The 13,395-nt window shown below is 42.2% G+C and overlaps 2 protein-coding genes across 2 annotated transcripts; one reads left to right on the plus strand and one right to left on the minus strand.

Annotated features, from left to right (window-relative positions):
- Positions 1-459: 459 nt before the first annotated feature.
- Positions 460-5,184, plus strand: LOC4343387 (condensin-2 complex subunit H2). The gene is made up of 11 exons (XM_015790032.3): positions 460-840; positions 1,150-1,249; positions 2,276-2,376; positions 2,455-2,591; positions 2,678-3,164; positions 3,278-3,432; positions 3,526-3,696; positions 3,777-3,866; positions 4,125-4,226; positions 4,310-4,468; positions 4,536-5,184. Exons 1-11 carry the CDS (start codon positions 636-638, stop codon positions 4,860-4,862), a joined length of 2,034 nt encoding a protein of 677 aa, XP_015645518.1. The 5' UTR covers positions 460-635; the 3' UTR covers positions 4,863-5,184.
- A 580-nt stretch (positions 5,185-5,764) lies between these two features.
- On the minus strand, positions 5,765-13,214 carry LOC4343388 (uncharacterized). The gene is made up of 18 exons (XM_015790514.3): positions 12,428-13,214; positions 11,453-11,918; positions 11,280-11,362; positions 11,006-11,119; positions 10,736-10,924; positions 10,084-10,149; positions 9,556-9,612; positions 9,349-9,465; positions 9,139-9,255; positions 8,965-9,072; positions 8,729-8,876; positions 8,004-8,537; positions 7,663-7,907; positions 7,445-7,573; positions 7,094-7,232; positions 6,700-6,925; positions 6,264-6,419; positions 5,765-6,140 (listed from the first exon to the last, which is right to left on the minus strand). Exons 1-18 carry the CDS (start codon positions 13,070-13,072, stop codon positions 6,047-6,049), a joined length of 3,633 nt encoding a protein of 1,210 aa, XP_015646000.1. The 5' UTR covers positions 13,073-13,214; the 3' UTR covers positions 5,765-6,046.
- Between the last annotated feature and the right edge of the window lie 181 nt (positions 13,215-13,395).

Below are 13,395 nucleotides of genomic sequence, written 5' to 3' on the forward strand. Positions count from 1 at the left end.
GGAGGAAGAGACGAGAGAGGGGGAAGGGAAAGAAAAAAAAGGAGGTTTCACTAACATGTTCATGCTGACTCAACAGCCACATCGAACAAACCTAGATCAAAACCGCCTAAGGACGCTGAGTGACCTGATTTTATAAGTTGAGGAATATCATATATTTGGTTTTACTGTAATTCGATGATAAGACGAGGGACAACCTATGCACTTTGCCCTAGTCACACTCCGGCCCGCACTTACGTCATAATCCCGTTCCGGGCCCAACAAATATGGGCCTAAATCGGTGGCCATTCCGTTCGGGCCCATGAAGCAGACCGGACCGGAAGCCGAAAAAATATGAGGGGGTTTAGTGCAAAACTGTCTCTCCTCCTTTCACCTTTACACTTACCCTCCTGTACTTGACAGGAATTGCAGAAAGGCCCCTCGCCAAAACTCAAAATCCCCGCCTCTCCAAATCCAACGGGCGGGAGAAGAGAAACCACGCCGAAATCGAAAAATTTCCCCAATTCCCAACCCTAACCCCAATCTTCTCCTCCCGCTTCTCCTTCCCCTCCACGCTTCGGAGGCCTACCATTCCAGAAGCTTCTAGACCCTAGGCGTGTCCTCGGTGGATGTAGGTTTTGGTGGAAAGGAGGGGAGGCATGGAGGGCGGCGGCGGCGGCGGCGGAGGAGGAGGAGGGGAGGGGAGCACGAGCGGGGCGAGGTTCCCGATCCTGCAGGCGAACCGGGACCCGGAGTCGAACTGGGAGGTGGACGTGGCCAAGAGCCTCGAGGAGTACCTCCTCAGGATCTGCTCCGGGGAGATCAGCGGCGAGGACGGGGCCCATTCCGTCAACTTCGCCGAAGGTGGGGTTTTCTTTTTAGGGTTTGTACTGCGCGGGGGGCTAGGATTTTTTGGGAGGTTTGCAGAGTTCTTGATTTTATCAACGGAGGATTGCAGCTTAGAAACACGGGATATATTTTTTTTTTTACGGAAAGCAGCTTCTTTTAGGTGTTTTTGCTCCCCTGTCTTTACTCTCTCTTGGTTTCTTGGGACTAAGGTTAACCTCATCGATGTTAGGCTGTGAAGTTCTTTTTTTTTTCTTGAAAGAAAGCTGCCTGCTTTTTGCGCACCAGATTGTTACCCTGTTCATTTACGGTTAATTTTGTGTGCAGCTGCACTACTACTGCAGGGATCAGTCCAGGTTTACAGCCGCAAGGTGGAGTATTTGTACACCTTGGTGCTCAACGCGCTGGAATTTCTCTCGCAAAAGAAGTAAGGAATGAAAGATGTGATTTTGTATCAGCGTTATCCGTTATGTGCTAGCTTGCTATATCGGACAATATATGTAATCTAAAGCTACTTGTAATAGGCCTGAAACTGAATAACAGTGATAAATGCATGCTATTAATAGTCCACGTTATCGAATATCTTGTAGTAATAACCTTTCATAGAACATCTGCAAACAGCTGTGTTGCCCAGTACAATTTAGAACACTAAAAACTCTAAAATTCAGTGCTTTTATTGAAATTAAGAGTGCGGAAACAATGATATGATTGAGTGATTTCTTCCTTTCATTGACCTTTCACTTGGGATTTAGCTCCACCATGCATGGCAAACTTTTATTTCAAAACATATATATCTAATCTGGACGAGGCCAGTGGCTTGGTGGTGGCAAAGCTGTTTAGCCTCCTCACACACCTGCGTTCGAGTCCTAGGACTCGCATTGGTGGTGGCCATCCTTTTTTAGCTGGATGCTGAAACTCCTTGCCATTTTTAAATAGGTGAAATCTTTGTGCAAGCTCCAAGCATTGGGTCTGTAAAAGGATGGTTCAAATCGTTCTCTATTCGTTGGGCTTTTCAATTACTCTAGGCAGTCAACATCTAGCAAGTTGGTGTCCATCCCTTTTTTTAGTTAATGCAGGACCTTGCCAAATTCTAATTATTGAAAGAAGTAAAAATATCCAGGAATTTTTCAAGCATTTGATTTGAGAGATAAATAAATAAAACATTATTTCTTTATTACACTTTCAGAAATGAAAGGTTCAATGCAAATTACGACCATACTAGGGTATTGAAGGATAAAAGACCTATTTTATACCTTGTTAGCCATGTTAACAGAGATTCCTCTAATGGCTGCTCATATCATAATTTAACGTACGTATGTGATGTGTAATCGAGGCATCGAGCACTTAATTTATCTTGCATTGATATATATATGCAGTGTTCCATTGATCCTACCACATGCTGTTCTTTTTCTAATTTGGCTGCAAATTGTGTTAAACATCTGAAACATTCCAGGCAAGATCAGGAAAATAGCTCAGCTCAAGCTAATGAAAGTGATCGTAGCACAGTACCGAATGAGGAAGATGATGTGTTTTCAGGGCTAGATGATGTCCCAGGTCAGTGCATATTTTACCATCCAGATTCTTTGAATGAAATAAATGCTAAGAAACCTAAGATTTCCTGTCGATTGCCAGTGGAAGCAAGGACCACTTTGGATAACAATATTGATCGAGATGACTTGCTAAAAAAAAATGTGAGGCCACCAGCAAATCTGCTGGTGTTTGAAGGAGACTGTATGGATAGCGAAGCGAGTGAGCTAGAATTATATTTGGTAACATTTTATCTCCTTACTTGCAATTATGGCATGCTTTTGTTTATTTCCCTTACTGAATCGGGCATATCTATTTTGTATTGCAGTTAGCAACATGTGGCTTTTTCGGAGATTTCCTCCTGTTGGATCCATGTGATGCACCAGCTGTTTCTGACTTTTTGCAAGGAAAACAATCTGCCAAAGAAGATATATTCGCTGGCAGGGGCAGCTCTGCACGGTCTAAAAGCCGAACCAATGTTTTCTGTTCCCCAAATGGAAGATCTGGGGGCACCGGTCGTAGACCTACCCCTGGAAAAGTCCAAGAGGGAAATCCAGATCAAACTCAGGAGAGCAATCCCGACCAATCTCAAGAAATGAATGCAAATCAAACCCAAGAACATATCGATGACTTAAATGTAAATGATGATCATTGGTCTGTTCACCCTGCTGACCATGATTTTCCTGATAATGACATGCCCCACCCAGATGATGCAGACGCTGGGTGTGTGGATGATTCTGATGATGATGATGATCCATGGAGGCCATTGAATCCCCATGAACCTGGCAACCTAAAGATCAGGACTTGTAGGAAAGGTATTGCAAGTTATCTGCTGGATGCTAGTTTTAGTCTCTTTTATATTCTATTTTCACGCCTTACATTTCTAAACATACGTTTGGATCATATTTCCTATTCTGTGTTGGAACAGTAAAAAGTTTTGCAAGGCAGGTCATTGGTGCTCCCAAAAGGAACATTATTGCATCTCTGTTTCCTATGGAAAAGATGGATGGTGCATCCTTTAAAGTACATCTATCTCAGCAGGAAACACATCATGTTCCTGAACCTCCTCCTCTGTACGAAAAGGTTCTCATCAGTTTTACATACATGTGTTATTCTCAGTCAACATATCAGATTTTTTTTTGACTTATTAATTTGTTGTGACTCATCAAATTACAGCTTATGAGGTCACTTGAACATGGAGAACCAGAAAGTCACCTGTTTGGAGATTTGAAGGATGGCCATGAGCCGGATATTGGTGTAAATGACTTTGATATTCATGAGCCAGATATGCCAGATGATGTCTGTGATATGGATGTTGATATGGACATACCAACATACCCTGATAAGGTTCTTTTGTTTTTTGTTGTTGTGTTCAGTCACCCAATACTTGGTTGTCATAATAATGTGTTTAGTTTACCAATTCTCAGAATAATGATGCAACATTGGATGGAGCTCAAGGTACACAGGATAGCATGGATGCGCATGAAAGCCTTGAAGATTTGTGTCGGTCACATCTGGTAAATACTAAGTACAGTTAATAGTTTCCTATGTGCAGTTCTCTTTTCAATTTTCTTTTATATAAGTAGTTCTTTATTTATCCTTGCGATTTCAAGTGACTTGATTCCATGCAAACCAACATATTGGCAAAAGTATATAAGGGTTACCAGACATGCTATATGAAACATTTTTGGAATAGTTTGACACCATTGGATGACTCGTCACTAATAGGTCTTAGCACTATAACTTTTCAATGTAACATGGAAAATTCCTCCCAGGATGCTCTCCTTGCTAGCATAGCTGAGGCTGAACAGCAGACTGAGCTGGATGCACGAGTTTCGACATGGAAAGAACGAATTGAGCATGCCTTGGAAGAGCAGGCAAGTCGCGTGGTTGAGTAGCTACTCTGCAAATTGGAACATTAATTTATCGCTGATTACTACAACAATCTGTACCTTTTCAGGATAGAAACCCACCTTTTGATATTGGTTCTTATGGAGAGCAAATCATCGACACGCTCTCATCAAGAACCGAGAATGCAGGGATTGCATCATTCAGTGAGATTGTTAGTGGCAAGCCAAAGTATGAGGTTGCAAGGACATTCTCTGCGCTTCTCCAGCTGGTAAATCCCCTTCCTGTTCCAGTCATAATTTTGCGCAACGCCAAACATTTCTGACCTTCCTATTCAGGTGAACGGTAGAAGTGTTGATCTGGACAAAGGACAAACTACGAATGGGTTGGTATGTCACACGGCTTCCAACCCATTCCATGTAAGGCTCATTGGTCCCAACCAGAGACCGGAAATCGAGGCACGTTTCGCGCGAAAGAGGGTCAATTCGCCTTCACGAAATAAAGGCAGTGGCAAACCCTCTCCAGCGCAACAGAAGTCGCCTAAGAAACATGGGCATAAAAATGGCAAGGTTCCAGTGAAGACGTCAATTAAACTGACTCCAGATGGAAAGCGAAGGCGGAGGTCAACTCAAATGCTGCGCCCGATCAATCTAGAATCCAGCTGATGAAGATGGAGGGCAGACTGACTCATGAGCATAACAATTATGATTCTCTTCTTCCTGTAACTTGAGTGTTGTCTAGCAACTATGAGTTATGACATAGGCCTAGCTAGATGGGGTGTACATGTACAATAGATCGTTGTATTGTGCTTGCCTGTATGTAATGTTATCTAGGTCTGTTGCTAGAATTGCCCTTATATGTCATGTCTGTAAGGGGGACATAGGCAAATACAGCTGATAGATTTCTTTCGTTCTACTTCAATAACCAAACTACCATCTGGTTAGCCTATTGTTTTGTACATGAGATATTCCTGTGCCTTTTGAGTTTTGTTTTCTTGAGTAGTTTGGGTTTACATTGTACTCCCTCCGTCCCAGAATATAAGGGATTTTGAGTTTTTGCTTATAACGTTTGACCGCTCGTCTTATTAATTTTTTTTTGAAATTATTATTTATTTTATTTGTGACTTACTTTATATCTACAGTATTTTAAGCACAACTTTTCGTTTTTTATATTTGTAAAAAAAAATTGAATAAGACGAGTGGTTAAACGTTGCAAGTAAAAACTCAAAATCCCTTATATTGTAAGACGGAGGGAGTACAACCTTTTAGCCTTTCACGCTGCAATGCTTTGCAAGCTGCACGCATTGGAACCCTGATAATATCGTTGAAATAGATGCGTATACCTAGAAAGTGGAAACATTAGGAAGAAGGGGATCGAAAGCTAGTGCAGAATCAGAGGTTAGGAAAGGAGAGCCTTAGCTTCAGGTTGTTGCTAATACCCTCTTGCCTTCCTGCGCCTATGCGTTCCTGCGCCCACTTCGTTGTGAAGTCGCATGAAGAACTTCCAACTTCCAAGTACTACGGAACTTAACCATTGAAAAACGCAGCACTTATCAGAAGGCACTCTGTTACACACATCAAGCCGATGCTCCTTTTCAGCAAATCCAGAGTCCAACTTCATCATCTACAAAAAGCTCATGGCAAACACCTCTACATGTGCCCTAAATCACTCCCAAAAGCCAACACACCTGCAACTCCATTTTTTTTCAGCAAATCCAGAGTCCAATTACATCATCTACAAGCGCATGAAAATCACATCCACCTGTGCCCTAAATCACCCCCAAAAGCCAACACCTCCAACTCCAAGGTGAAAAGCCTATCGAATCGACTATCATCAGTTTATCACCACATCAACAATGGTCGTTGGTGAACAGATGGTGGAGGGTGACAGCCTCCCCGAGCCGCCGCAAATTGTTGTCCTTAGCGACTCCGGTGCGTCCGTTCCTTTGCAAAGAGAAGAGAGGCATGTGAGTCAATGAATACTCGATAGGTCTGAGAGGACCAAAACTACAATACAGGCGGTGCAACTGAAAGTCAGGCTGCATATTTTTTGTTTCCCTCTTTCACCTCTTGTCAAGATCCACCTTCTTCTCGAGTTCTTGCACCAGGCAGCCCAGCCTTCTGATGTGGCGCTTCAGAGCTCGTGCGATTTTGTGGCCTTCTTCCGACTCGCATAGCCTCTTCAAGATATCACACGCGACGAAGAACCCTTCCGTTTTGCTCCTGAGGTGCATCACAAGAGAAGGAAAAACTTGTTACTACGAAATACAGCTTTATGCGAGGCAGCCAATTCTCCAATGTTCAGAACTCGGAACAGCGCATGGGCCAACAAGTTCGCACCTTAAAATCTTATTATCAGTTGTAAATCTGGTATGTTGAAGGCAAATGGCCATTATGGACTTATGGTGTTACTACTATCTCATCACATTGCACCAGCACGAAACTAACTAGAAAACTGAAATATCTTATGAGCAGCTGGACAATTAGTAGTGGAAAAGGATACCTCAGCAACTCCTGGAAAACAATTTCAACTGCCTGTGGAGTGTTAGCTAGCACTGGTTGAAGGTTCCTGAATCGTGCGATGTTTCTCAAAGTGAAGAGCACTTGTTTCAGGACTTCTTGGTCTGGAACTCCACGGTTCAGCAAATTGATTTGCTTCAGCAGAATTTCGACAGCACCAGCATTGACAATTGTCTGACAGCACTTCTCCGAATGCTCTGTAGCCGTACCTGGAGAAACAAGACGGAAACAGTTAACTCTCAACTTCTGAATCATGTGCCTACTGGTAGTAAAATATTAGTGCACTACCAGTGTCAAGGGGTTAATTAGTTAACTGCAATAATCTAAGAATACAATATCAAAGAGTAACAGAATAGAAAACTCTGAGAGTATATTACTTAATGTTGCACAAATCTGTCGAATAGTGCTGATGCTCCGCTGTGATACTGCAGCAATCAGTCTGTTGATCAGACACATGATGTCATCGGTAATTTCTTGCTTCGATCTTTTCCTCAGAAGATAAGCTTTAACATAGGACTGCAAAAGTCAGTTAGCTGACTTTCAGTTAAAAATACACAACCATAGTAAATTACAACTAACTGTATGTAAAAGAGACTGTAAGCAAATAAGCATATGGTCATCTTTACAGGCTCAAATGTATATCCAAAAAAAGGGAAAAGATATACTGAAGTCTGAACCACCCTCCAATGATCCTATCTAAACATCATAACTTTGTAGTTGATCAGTACCTGAATTATAGTTATACGCTTCTTGTTTCTAACAGCAGTCTGCCGTGCAATCCATCCCCGGACATGAGCCTGGATAACAATCACAGATCTCTTCCTTGATTCAAGAAATAGAACCTGCCTCCACCATCTCTGCAAATACACTGATCAAATATACCTTTATCCCCTTAAACCATATTATCATTCATCAAGTCCATAAGAATAGTAAAGAGGTGGCATACTTGAATGAGATAGACGCTGCATAGAATTTGCTTTACTTGTTTTCGAATCAACCAGCCACGAACAAAGGACTGAACTGAGATTGCTGATGTTCTGATAGACCGATTTAAAAGGACCTTTCTCCACCATCTTTGTAACCTTAGGACTGAATATAGCACAATCTTCAGCTGTGTACTTTGATGAGATATTTTATGCTGATTTTGATCTAGTGCACAAAAGTTTATACCAGATCCCGGTGACCAAGAGCCTGCATGAGCAAGGGCAGTCAGCAATCAACAAGAACACAACAAGAACCATTTCCAGTGTATATTTTGAATGAATCATGTTAGATTTACATTCTAACCTAGTAGTTTCTTTCTGGCTAACCATCCTCTGAAAATTCTCTGAATCACTATTGCAGCATGGCGTTGCTTCTGAAAATCCCGGTGGCACAAAACACACCTCGCTACAGCTTGGATGGTAGTAATATTTTGAATTTGCCTTTTGAAACGTATCCGCACAGAGAAACAGCGCCAATGGCTTTGGATCTTAATTGCAGCCGAAATTCTTGAACGTATTCTGTGGGCAAATCTTCTATAGGCAAACTGTATCTTTCGAGCAGCCATTGCCTTCCTGCAGAACAGGAAGTCGACCTTGGTAGATACTGGATCATGATAGAACAAAACTTGACAGGAATTGCTGCTGCAGTCCACATCATCCTCACACACAAGCTTAGTGGCTGAATCTATGCAGCTACTATCAGCAATGCTCTTCAGAGGACTGGATGAAGCAGGATCATGCCCCTTGTTGCATGGCTGTGTTGCATTCTTAAGCTTACAGTATTTGCTCATTGCATTAAGTCTTCTAGCTTGAGTTTGTATAACTGTTGCAGCCCACTCTGCAAAACATTAATAACGAGCTTCATTAAAGTTGCAGAAGCATAAGATGTTGCCTACAGTAGTACTTTCAAAGTTTACTGAGCACAACCATACAGTTATAACCTTATAAGGAAATGAAAATTTTCATCTTCGCTATAACAACAGGGCAATTGAAGTTCTCTAGAACCACAAAAAGATATAACAGGCATACCTCGGGTACTGCGTGAACCATCTGTCTCCTCTGTCTGAGGAAAATGGCACTTCATGTCAGTTGTTCCTCGAGATCTACGCCTAGGAGAAACCTCAGTAACCAGACTTTGATGATCCAACTTTGAATCGATCAGATTCTTTAGTTGCTCCTATATAATCAAAGGACATGCATCATGCGTGCTTTTAACAAGACTAAAACAACCGAGATAAAACAAGAAAGTGATGAACAAAGATTACCAATCGTCTGACATTAGTCAGATGTGAAGATAGGAATGCGAGCAGAATTATTGCACTTTTTTCAACAAATAATACATCATTAGCTAGGATATTCCAACCAGGTAGGTCCTGCATAATGCAGAAAATGTGTTAGAAACAAATAACTCCTTGCTGTTCAAACAAATAAGTTACTACCTGAAGAAATTGTGCAAGCACTTTTCCAATGTTGTTGAATTGATAAGTGGTGATATCAGCAATCATGTCTGTTTTATGACAACTGAACAATTCCTTTCGACAATCAGATAATGTTTCCTAACAAGCAAACATGAAAAACATGGACATGTCAAGAAATGGTAAAAAAAATAAAAAACGAGACATGAGATCGCAATTTAACTCAGGGAGAACCTTCAAAGGAAAATTAGGAATATTGATGTTCAAATAATAGCTGATGAAGTAATTCAGAGCTCTCCTGTCAATTTGGGAAGAACTTTCCACACTAATGCCATATTTTGCACATACAACCTGTAAAATGGCAAAGGAAGAAAATGTACTGGAGTGTAGAGACATACATATGGTGAGCAAGTACGGAAGAAAAAGGGAAACTATGCCTACCTGAATCCAATCATAAAGCAAACCAGTCTGTGACTTCATTTCAGAGATTGATTGTTCCTGAAAAAAAAAAGAAATGGAGAACTGATATTTTAGTGGAGAAAAGTACTCCCACCATAGTTATAAAATAAGAAGCAGATATATAAAACAGATCTGTCAATAAAATTCCACATATGTTGCTTTCACGAGAATACAGAATACATTAGCACTGCCGAGCATGTATGTTCCTTCTCTGCCAGCGCAATGCTTACACATTTGGTTAGTTCAAGCAGTACTTGATGGCAATAGTTCGGTAAGAAACAGGAACTATTTTACAGAGTACATAAAGGAATAAGCAGCCATATGATTTAGTCAGTCTGGTAGGAAAATATATAGTGACTGTTCCATAGGTCCAATCTACTAAGGTACATCTTGCAATTTCGAGTAATGGTATGAATATTTATGTTAACTTCTGAGTTATGAGTGCTAGTATTGTCTAAATTGGACTAAAAAAACTTCACAGAATTGAATATTCGAGTACAAAATACTCACTGATACTGGTGCCTTTAGCCTTGATATTTCCTGAGCTACTGAAGTTTCATTTACTAACACTGGTAACTGCACAAGAACACAACACAGTAAAATTTACAGAGCAAACAACGAAAAGGTATTTTTGAAGACATGGTAGCTTAAGGTTCAGCACATAATAAGTCTAAACAAGCTAGATGGAAACATTTCCTTAGCAACACAATTTTGAACAAAATTGATTTACAAACTGCAGAAATAGATAGTTTTGCGAGAACGCTTTTTTTTTCGCGAACGCAAAAAACAATGGTGAATCATTGTAGTATTTGTGACATAATTTTAATAATTTAGATTGAGAATATGCACTAGAAAGAGAAGACTTAACAATTACAATCACAAAATAAGTTAACCTATGGGCCATTATAGTCTCTGTGATATAATATTCACTAATCGGGAAGTTGCTACAGCAAACCTTCAGATTTGGGCAAGTAACAATTTAGGTATTATTTAGGCTCTCGGTTGCAGTTGAGTGGTCTATGTAGTGGGTTTTAAACCTACTATTAAACATCAAACAGTCCATACTCCAGAATTTTAGATCTTTGGGAAAAATGAAAATGTGTACTACAACAAAAGTAAAATTTGAGAAGAGAAAGGTGATCCTGAACGAGTTTAGATTAACCTGCATATAAATGAACATGTTCCAAAGCAACGCTAGAATTAGCTCCTTATCCCCATTGACAATGTCTTCCGCAGAGATTGAGAGTCCATCTGCATCAGACAACGGAAACCCAGCCTGCTTGATATATTGGATTGCCATGGTGCAGTTATGCAATCTTTTCTTATATGTATCTGATGGAGCAATCACTTTCTGAAATAAAACATGTTCACACCTTAAATAAAAACTGCAGTGAGAATATCACTAGCTAATGTAGAAGAAATCAATTCATACCAAAATAATCGATGCATCAGATGTTAGCAGCTGAATAATTCTACAGAGAATTATGCCATCTTGAAGATCTTCAAATAAATTTCCTACAGTGAAATCATACTCTGATAGAGCAAGCTGGTAAAGAATCAGAATTAGAAGAGTCCAATAAATATCCTAAAGCAAACTTTAATTAAACCATTTCAAACTGAGAGTTGGAACTAAAACACAAAAACAGCACAGTTCAGGACTTCGTTACAAAACTCTATAACTCAGATAACGCTTGCAACCAGAATACCTGCTGATAATTCAATTTATATCCCATGATATTGAGATGCATCAATAGATCACCTTCTCCATGCATGACTTCCCCCAATGACTCTACATGTGACGAACAAATAAAATAAGATGAAATCAGCTAAATAAAACCCATATAATTTTGTCAAAAGAAAGTGAATTCAGAACTGTTACCCTGAACAATTTGCCGACTAGACTTTATTTCGGTCTGGCGACAAAATAACAAAGGGGATCCACCATCGAGGCCATCGATTCCAGATTCCGAAGGTAAACCACTTTCTATTTTAGCTCTGTCTAAGGCAGCAACAAGAAGAAATAACCTTTTCAGTATACTGTTGCTGGCCGCTTCAGCATAACATGCTCTACGGTGCCCCTCGGGCGCCTTGTTGAGAGCGGAAGGTTGTGTATTCATATGAACAAACAATTGCTTCTCCAGAACAAATTTCAGAAAGGCAACTTCCTTGTCCTTTTTCTGCGATTCATTCTGTATCCAGGAATCACCCCCGAGGACAATATGCAGTCCTATCCTGAGCCACTTAGGATTGTAACACATGAAGATTCTTATTGCTTTATCTCTCAGCCTGAGATCAGAAACAAGGGGGCAATGTTCTTTCATCTTTAACCTCCCATTATCAATGTTCTGCAAAAACAATCACCACTTAGAGCATCCACGGTGGTATGTGCAATGTCAGTCAAAAGGTTTGTGTTTAAGGTACTCTAGTATTTCTAGTCTAGGTTCATTTTAGAAAAGTACAAAATTACAGCGAAAGATGCTGTACCGAAGAAAAATGGAGATAACGAAGTTGAGTTCACCACTAAATATCATTCACAAACAAACAGTCTCAAAAACAATAAAATGCACAGCAACCTAACATACACCATGCTACCAATAATACCCATCATATCCAAGAGGATAATATAATCATCATATCTATGCTACAACCTACAATGACCTATCCTAACTAGAGTTGATACAAAAGTAAACCAAACTGCAAAGCTATCAAAAGTTGATTTAGAGTAAGTGGGCACAAGAAATAATTCTATCTATTTCAGCTTCTTAATAACACTACAATTTCAAAATTAACTACAACCATGTTAACACGCTGCAGAATATGAATCCTAGAGATGAATTAACGAAGTGATCCTCACTTTGCAGATTTGGCACATCATGACGAGCACCTCCTCGCACGCTTCCCTGCTCATGTGGCTGCCCATCCTCTCCGTCACGTCATCCAGGCTGCACACCTCCCTCAGGGAATCCCTCAACGAAGCCGCCATGGCCGGCGTCATCGTCTTCCTCCTCGGCCCCGGCCCGCCGCGATCCTCACCACCCCGGTGCCGCTTCGGGCTCCGCCCACGCGCGCGCTCCCCATCGACCGCGTCGCGCTTGCCCTGCACGCCGTGAGCAGGAGCGTCGCGGGTGACCCTGGCGGCGGCCGCGGAAGGCGCGCAGCCGCAGGCCGAGGGGTCCCGGAGGAGCAGGGAGAGCCACGACGTGGCGGAGGAGGCGAAGGCGCGGAGGGCGCCGTCGCGGCCGGACTCGGCGCGGCGGGCGGATCGCGACTGGTCGAGCTCGAGCGCGCGGAGGCGGCGGGCGAGGGGCGTCGCGGTCGCCGCGCCGGGGCGAGGAGGAGGAGGAGGCCCCCGCCGGCGCCGGGTCGTCGGGGTGGCGGAAGGGAGGGGTTCCTCCTTGGAGGCGGAGGATTTGGGGTTAGGCGGCGCCCTGGGGTTCGGGGTGCGGAGGTTGGAGAGGTCGCGGAAGGGGGAGGAGACCGCCGGCTCCCGGCGGCTCATGGCGGCGGTCGGGGAAGGGAAGCGTGCTTGCTTGTAGAAGGTTCGGGAAGGTTCCAGAAGGTTCGAGTCGAGGGGAGGAGGAGCGGTGGATCGCCGCGGTGGTGGTGGGTTAGGGGAAATTTGGGGTTTGAGCGGGAGATGCAGTTGGTCGCTGAACGGTCAGATTTCGAAATGCACACTCACGCGCCTCTACTGGGCCGGGCTTGGCCAACGGTTTTTTTGTTCGACCATGCCATCGCTTTTTCTCTCCGGAGTTGCTATTTAAGAGTATTAAACGTAGATTACTGATAAAACCTATTCTATAACCCTTAGGCTATTTTGCG

Source organism: Oryza sativa, chromosome 7, assembly GCF_034140825.1.
Source record: "Oryza sativa Japonica Group chromosome 7, ASM3414082v1".
Classification (NCBI taxonomy): Eukaryota; Viridiplantae; Streptophyta; class Magnoliopsida; order Poales; family Poaceae; genus Oryza; species Oryza sativa.

Coding starts and splice junctions, on each gene's coding strand:
- LOC4343388 (XM_015790514.3), bottom strand. CDS start 13,072: ATGAGCCGCCGGGAGCCGGCGGTCTCCTCCCCCTTCCGCGACCTCTCC. Junction 11,120..11,279: donor ATAAATTGAATTATCAGCAG/GTATTCTGGTTG, acceptor ATTCTTTACCAG/CTTGCTCTATCAGAGTATGA. Junction 10,150..10,735: donor ACATGTTCATTTATATGCAG/GTTAATCTAAAC, acceptor GTTCTTGTGCAG/TTACCAGTGTTAGTAAATGA.
- LOC4343387 (XM_015790032.3), top strand. CDS start 636: ATGGAGGGCGGCGGCGGCGGCGGCGGAGGAGGAGGAGGGGAGGGGAGC. Junction 2,592..2,677: donor GTGAGCTAGAATTATATTTG/GTAACATTTTAT, acceptor TTTGTATTGCAG/TTAGCAACATGTGGCTTTTT. Junction 3,165..3,277: donor GATCAGGACTTGTAGGAAAG/GTATTGCAAGTT, acceptor GTGTTGGAACAG/TAAAAAGTTTTGCAAGGCAG.